General features: G+C 36.9%; 1 protein-coding gene across 1 annotated transcript; it reads left to right on the forward strand.

Annotated features, from left to right (window-relative positions):
* The first annotated feature begins 395 nt into the window (after positions 1–395).
* LOC139137199 (beta-galactoside alpha-2,6-sialyltransferase 2-like) lies at positions 396–5,562 on the forward strand. Its single transcript, XM_070705181.1, has 4 exons — positions 396–1,013; positions 2,171–2,385; positions 2,721–2,892; positions 3,537–5,562. Exons 1-4 carry the CDS (start codon positions 512–514, stop codon positions 3,779–3,781), a joined length of 1,134 nt encoding a protein of 377 aa, XP_070561282.1. The 5' UTR covers positions 396–511; the 3' UTR covers positions 3,782–5,562.
* The last annotated feature ends 2,620 nt before the right edge of the window (positions 5,563–8,182 follow it).

Consider the following 8,182-nt stretch of genomic DNA (forward strand, 5'->3'; position numbering starts at 1 on the left):
AGATGCATTAAACGAACAGTGCATGAATCATCGACATGCAAGTAAACTACTGACCCATTTCGAATTGTTCAGTTCAGGTACAGTCCACTTCGATATAGGGATCGTGATTCAGAGTGCATAGCCCTTACTGACACCCATCGGCTTTTCTTTGACATTCGATTGAGGCCAAAGAGTGCTATGTGTGTATATCTAGCGATGAGAGGCACGGCCCGTCAAGGCCGGGTACAATGGGGTAACTTAGAGTCTGAAAAGCTGATATTTGAAAAGCATCCAACAGTTGAAAGGTTGGTATGAAATCCTATTGTATGGGAAGAACCCACCTTATTCTCAAACTTGCATTCATAGGCTGCAGCACGGTGACAGATATTGTTGACTCTGTGTAGTAATATTCTGTCACTGTGAAAACACCAGCCGCTGAGGAATCGCCTATATTCATGGAACGGAGTGAAATTTAAGGCTGTGCGACTGGCAGCCCGTTTAATTTCCAATAGCAGAGGGCTCTTTTGCAGTTATGAGGAGAATGACAGTTCGAAAGCGTATTTGTGTTTTAGTGTGTGTTACACTTCTCCTGCCGGCGATGTTTATAACCATGGACTTCAGGGTCGACAATAAAAACGACCTGTCTGCCACTACCTGTCGAAATCGTTTACCACTGGAGAATTTTGGAGCAGACCGCCACACAGTTTTAAGGGATACGCCAAGGCCGAATGCGACTGTCAAGGTTACACAGCCTAAGCGAAAAGCCAAAAACCCATTCAAAATTCTTCCAAGCTACGCTGAAAGGTTGAAAGGTAGAGTGAACGCTACGTCATCCGGTGTCCTGTGTACTCTCTTCAAGAAAGCCCATGCAAGTTTTCTGAACAGGAACAGTAGTGTGTTGAAAGAAGGCGGCGTCGCTGACTACTTCCCGCCGGATCTTTTATCGACTTTCGATCGCCACCCTGCGTATAACAAATGCGCCATCGTCGGGAGTTCAAGCTTTATGAACAATTCAAGTCTCGGCTCGGAAATAGGTGATGTTGCTCACGACATTATTGGCTTATAGGTTTAAAACGAGACACTCTATTGGAGGGCGAACACCGCTCGTCTAGGTTTTCAAATAATCAGAATACGTCATTATTATTTGCAGAACACATTGAAGATGCTAAATTACAAAGGTAAACCGACTCGGCCTGACTGGGCTCCATGATCAAACCACATTGACCTGAATTCGGAAGCAGAACGAATCTATTTGTTTCAGTTGTACCGTGCCTTATTTTAAAACATCGAAATCTTACTTTAAGCTATTGGTGTCTTTAGCGTAGGGTCTTGGTTATATATGACAACAGTTTGCGGCATGCGAAATTTATTTCCTTGTCGAAGGGGTGGCTAAATTAATCTCTGATTGGCCTGTGTAGTTGCACACAGTTTAGAGTTGAAATGAATTGATATGATTCCTGGCGCCATTATTCCATTCTAGCCAAGCTTCGGGGTAAGAGTAAGCGGTCAGGGGTTGGCACATTGCGTCTATGTTAATTATTCCATTTACGTGTATTATTGTGTTCCTTCATGTTATTTGAAGACCGGGGGAGGGGAGGGGGGGGTAAGACTGGGCTATAGGCTTCCCGGATTACCAAGAGGCGCTGTCACTTCGTGTGGAAAACTTTAAATATCGTGAATTTTGTGTATAAGGCAAGACACGAATATTTTATGACAAATGAATGCAGTTGTTGCACCGTAGGAATTCGTTAATATTGGCCTCATGCAAGTCATAAATTTTCGTACAGCAACATAATTATGACATCCATAGCTGCCGAAAAGAAGGACTGAATAAAGTTTCGCCGTAATAGTGGTGGCTGTTTTGCGGTAATTGAATAAAAACCCAATTCGGTAAATGTAGAAGCGGCGATTCCGCGGAAGATTTCATATATAAATTATTCTGGCCTGTGTGGTATTTTGTCTCCAAACCAAATTTTTCAATCTGTGAATTATTTTTGGCTATTTATGTGGCATTTGTAATAAATTCCCAAAACGGCAAATGTAGAAGAGGCGTAAGATTTCGTTTATTTATTCTGGTCTACGCAGAATGTTGCCTCTAATACCAAACTTTTATCAATCTGTCAGGGTTTTTGATTTTTAACTTTTAATAATTTGCACTGGCTGAGACCAGAGATTTCGCTTTCATCCCTAGATACACACGATGCCGTACTGAGATTCAATTTTGCTCCTGTGAAGAACTACGAGCCAGATGTGGGAAGGAAGACGACCATACGATTGTTCAATAACCAACTCCTCGAGAAAGCTTCCTTCACACAGGAATTGGAGAAATTCGAGGATATCGGAAGTAATGTAACCTTTATTATGTGGAAAGGAGCTGAAGCAGTTTATGACGGGAACCTCACCGAGGTGAGTCCTTTATTCAAAAACATAACCGATTAGATCGCAAATCATATATGCATTGTCACAACAACTACAGTAATAAGCCACATTTGCCATACCTAAACATAATAATGCTGCACTCTATTTACCTGTACGAGAGATTCTGCTTGGTATTTCTTTCTTTCGATAGATTTTGTAACCTAAGCGTTAATCAAGATTCTTGTACATTAAAAGTAGATACAAAAGTATACATACATACATACATACATACATACATACATACATACATACATACATACATACATACATACACACAGACACATACATACATTTTCAATATTCCCCATTCCGTTTCATTCTAGTGGTATGTACGTGTGCCGCATTTCTTAAAAGCATACATCGACTGGACAAGAAAACATCCAGATATTCCACTCCATGTTGTTAATCCTGTCACGCTGTGGAGAGGTTGGGACATTATACAAGAATTTTTCAACAAACCAGTGAGGAACACAATGCCTTCATCAGGATTTATCGGTTAGCTTGCCAATCATAACCGAGTTTTGCTGCATTTACTGTCCTATTATCTTTATATATGTCGTAATTATATATTTAACTCATTGTATGCAGTTTATCGACTTTTCATGCATAATTTTCAACAAAGGGGATTTCCTGCTGTGTAAAACCAGGTGATTTGACCATTTTAAAATCCCAACATTGTCAAGTTGAAGATATTTCCGGTTCACTTTCAGTCACATGATGACTATGCGACCAGTGACGTCATCGATAAGTCACTATTGAAAGTTATGGAGCGCGCGGCGTTCGATATATGAGGCATATAATAAATAAATAAATAAATTAATAATAAATAAATAAATAAATACACTTGTACATATCTATATATAAATATATGAACATATATAAAAAAACACACAAACACATACACAAACACATACATACAACACACACACACACATACATACACACACACACATATATATATTATATATATATACATGTATATAATGTATTAATATACTTGTGTTTGTAAGTTTCGTACTTGTATTTTTATTCGTTCTTATAATAATTTTCTAGGAGTTTAGGTCTAAACTACTAACATTTCTGAATCTTCCTGTAATTTAACATCAAACATTTCGTCTCTTGTTTGTAATTTGTGACAGGTGTGCTGGTAATGTTGCCTTTATGTGGAGAAATCAGTGTGTATGGTATGGTCAAACCACGACGGGACGTTCACGACGTTTGTCACTACTACGTTAATAGGACGTGCCCTCCAATACGGAGACCATATCACCCGCTAGGGGCAGAGCGTAACGTGTTAAGGATGCTCAACACAGGCAGCCGGAATGAGCTGGAGCGAAAGGGAAAGGTCACTTTTCCAGGATTTTCATCAAGGGTTTGTCTCTGACAAAATAACCCGCTTCTCAATACCACCTCGCCTACTTTTGCAGGATCCTATTTACAAACCAAGGAAAAGTCTCACTTCCGGCAGGGAAAGGACATAGCTTTTATGGATCGTAGGAGTAATTTATTCCTGTACCAGATTGTCCAGTGGAGAACACCGAGTCGATTTCGGTTGTGTCAAAATCTATAGAACGTTTTCAGAAAATGTCAACATCTAATTAACAGCCAGAATTATTTTGGAGAGGAGCTATTGTCGAGGAAGCAACTTTGAACACGTTTAGCGACATTGTAATTAGTTATTACATAGGTGCGGTATAATTGATACCCGAAAGGTCAAACAGTTTCTACTGGATGAGAATGCTTAAAAACAACAACATCAACAACAATAACAACAAACAACAACCAAAAAACCAAACAAAAACAACTTCAAATTCTTTCTTACAGGGAGGGGGTCGTCGGAACTCTGCTCAAAGGTCTCTGCTCAAAGGTTGCCAGGGACCCCAACGACCGATGTAAACACTGTATCTAGGGTACGTTGACGATTGATGAAAGTTAAAACATGTTTGTTAACAATGAATATCGTAAAATTGAAATGTTGCAACTATGTTGACATGATATATCTAGATATCATGCATGAAATATATTGTGTTGTAAACAAGAAAGTCGCACATGCGCAGATCCGACGACCCTGTCCCTTTGAAGTCAGTGAAAAATTATGAAAATAATATTGCTAATTATAATCAATGTATCTTTTGGAAGAAGCAGGATGAAATGTTTTCTCCCAAAATTTCAAATCTATGTAAGTAATGTTATTATCAATGTCTTTAACTAATCGGACCAAAGAATATAGTGAATTTATTTAGAAGAATATTTAGACAATTTAATACTAAATTTAGAGGAAGCAATTGGACAGGTTGAATAGCTATTTTATTGTAACGAAATCATCTCTTTGAACTGAACTGTGATTTTTTGTTGGCTTTGTTATTCTCTTGAACACAAATATTTACACTGTACAGTAGCGAAGGCTTTCTGGGACAGAATCGACAACATAACTTGGCAGAGAGAGAGAGAGAGAGAGAGAGAGAGAGAGAGAGAGAGAGAGAGAGAGAGAGAGTTGCAACGTCATTTTAGGAACACGATAATTGACGCATTTTGAGAATGGGGAAAATGTTGTAAAATTGTTACTTAAATTGGCAATTGGGGCAGTTGCGGGTACTACTTCATTGACGTTGATATTTATGTTTACCCCAAGGTACAAATTAAACAAGACAGTGTATAATTGCAGGCATTTATTTGTGAATTTTTCAATGATAATATGTAAATATTACATGTGCATGTAAAGTGTAATGCGGGAATTATATTTGCTTTTTTTGATTTGTACATTTTATTTATTCTCAATGTAAATTTTCGCAGATATGAAACCTTTTGCAGTTTTTTGATAAATATAAATAACAAAAATATTTTGGGTCAGAAACATTGCACCTAAACGTCAACCGAGCGAGGAAATGCATGCCTTGTGCTTTTAAAAAGCAAAGCATGCATCTGGACGCTGGGTATCCTAAACTATGCACACACTGGAAAAGATTTCTGCAACAACGCACTGTGATGGCGCTAAATGCACAGTAGCCTGGGAAGGCTTTCGCACAAACTATTGTAATGGTAAAACATCTCTATATAAAATCAGTCGGATTTTCAAATCAGTTGTACAATGATTTTTTTTTCAAACTGTTGATATTTGTTAGCCATACTTGCGTTTCATCAAGCAAATGAAGAATTAATCAGTAAGTTGTGTGTATGTCTGGTTTCTTTTGTAACATCAAGGTTACTCTTACCAACGTTAACCGTGATAACATCTTGTAAAATCGTATGGAGGACTCTTGGTGGTGTCCTCCATACGATTTTACATTTTGTGAGAAAACTGATGAAACTTTAACTCATCTTTTCAATGATTGTGAAACTGTATTGGAATTTTGGGATATATTATACCTGCTATGGGGAAGAAAATTCTGATTATCAAATATTCCATATGCGAGACAAATTCTTCTTGGTAATGAAAGCTTTTCAATACTGTTAAACTTTCTTGTATTATTATTATTATTATTAGACTTTATTTAAACTCGATAAACTGTTGAGCCAGAGGCTCTTCTCACACAGAGTCGAGTATAACAACATTTACAATATTTACATTAAAAAAAAATAAGTCAGGAAGAAAACTTATACTGAAAAAAATGTAAAAACGCTACAAGTAAAACGTCTAAAAACAAATTTAAAATTTACATAACAGTAAGATTAACCCATCTATTTAAAAAAATGGCACTTGCAATTTCTTTTGAATGATAGAAGTGAAGAGCTAGATTTGATCTCTCCAGGCAAAGTATTCATATTTTAACCCCGTTGTACATAAAACTTCTTTTGAAAAATTGGGTTCTATGCCCTGGAATATACAGATCTTCTCTGTTTGCAGACCTTGTGTTACGTCCGTGGATCTGCTTTACACCTCTAAAAACGTTAAGATAATGGCAGTTGCAAGGTTATTCAGAACTTTGTACATTAAAACTGATTCATTGTATGAAACTCTTTCACGAATTGGCAACCACCTTAAGCATTAAATAAAACATAACTTGGAGTATTAAAATCTTGATCTAAATCACTCTAGCAACAGATTTCTGTTGTCTTTCTATACGAGATAAAAGAGTGGTTGAACAATGACCCCATATGTTCGAACAATAATCAAAATGAGGTAGAATGAAACAATTGTAAAACGTTAACATTGCTTTCTTAGTTAAGAATGAACGTATACGCTTTAACTGTAAAAGCTTAAAAGCAACTTTACCACACACTTTACTGACATGTTTATCCCAGGTCAAAGTATCATCAATTGACAGACCTAAAAGATTTTCTTGCTTAACACATTCAAGCTGCTCGTCATTACAAACAACGTTTATACATTTGTCTGTTCTAGATTTTTTCTGGGAGGTTCCAATGACCATCACCTTGGTCTTTTCTATGTTTATACACATGTTATTATTACAACACCAGCTCAAAATGGATGCCATGTCACCATTGAGCTTAGTTTCAAGTTCTTGGATATTGTGGCCAACCGCCTGTGCCGCTGTGTCGTCAGCATACATATTGATTTCAGAATTGTCTAAAGCTAGGGGGAGATCATTAATAAAAAGCAGGAAGAAAAGAGGACCTAGAATGGAGCCCTGAGGGACTCCAACACTAATTGGAAGAGCATCACTTAAGGTTCCATTGAAGCTAACTGACTGGGATCTATTTGTTAAATATGATGTAAGGAAATGAAGAGTTTTGTCGGAACACCCGTAAAGTTTCAGTTTTCGCAGCAATATATTGTGATTAACAAGGTCAAATGCTTTCCTGAAGTCTATCAACAAAAGCCCAATAAGGTTGCCTTTGTCAATTTCTTGATACCATAAATTTGTAAGGTAAGTAAGAGCTGTTTGACAGGAATGAAGCTTACGAAAACCAGATTGATTGTTGGACAATAAGTTGTGACAAGACAGAAAATCATAAAAATGGGTATGAACATGTCTTTCCAATAGCTTAGAAAGAACAGGTAAAACTGAAATCGGTCTGTAGTTTGAGACATTATCGATTGCACCTTTTTTGAATAAAGGTGTAACTTTGGCAGATTTCCATTGTTGTGGAAAGGAACTTGATGTAATTGCATAGTTAAAAAGTACTGTGAGGCTTGGAGTAATCTGATTGGCTCCAATCTTTAAAAAGCGTGCACTTATACCGTCTAAACCAGTGGATTTCTTGCAATTTATACCAGTAAGAAATTTCAAAACTTCTGATTCATCCAACACAGGTATGTTGAACTCTGTATTCTGTGGCAGGTTCTTTGATGTAAAATCTTTTAATTTGTGCATAAAACTATCACAATTGTAATTGATTTGTTTTATATACTTGGACGCTATATTTGTGAAAAAGTTATTGAAAGCATTGGCCATGTCTTTATGTTCCGATATTTCAATGCCCTCACTGGTAAGAAAAGTGGGATTCTTTGAATTTGATTTGGGAGAAAAATGTTTAAAAAACTTCCAGAAATCATTCGAATACTTGTCAAGCATACTGTTGTAAAACTCCTTTTTCGCCGTTCTAATTAAATATGTAACTTTGTTTCTCCAACGTTTATATAAATCATGTGATTTACCCTTTTTGTATTTATCTCTAATTTTAATTGCTAAATCTATATCCTCATTCCACCATTCTGGAACTGTTGGATATTTGACACGTTTTTCTCTAATTGGCGCATGTTTATCTACAATACTGAGAAATAATTTATTCCACGTGTCAAGCATATCAGTAATATCATCCGAACTATTGATGACTGACCACGGGACCCCTGCTAAATCTTTACAAAATGAGTCCGGGTCAA

This window comes from Ptychodera flava, chromosome 7 (genome assembly GCF_041260155.1).
Source record: "Ptychodera flava strain L36383 chromosome 7, AS_Pfla_20210202, whole genome shotgun sequence".
NCBI classification, from domain to species: Eukaryota; Metazoa; Hemichordata; class Enteropneusta; family Ptychoderidae; genus Ptychodera; species Ptychodera flava.

Coding starts and splice junctions, on each gene's coding strand:
- LOC139137199 (XM_070705181.1), top strand. CDS start 512: ATGAGGAGAATGACAGTTCGAAAGCGTATTTGTGTTTTAGTGTGTGTT. Junction 1,014..2,170: donor AAGTCTCGGCTCGGAAATAG/GTGATGTTGCTC, acceptor TTTCATCCCTAG/ATACACACGATGCCGTACTG. Junction 2,386..2,720: donor ATGACGGGAACCTCACCGAG/GTGAGTCCTTTA, acceptor GTTTCATTCTAG/TGGTATGTACGTGTGCCGCA.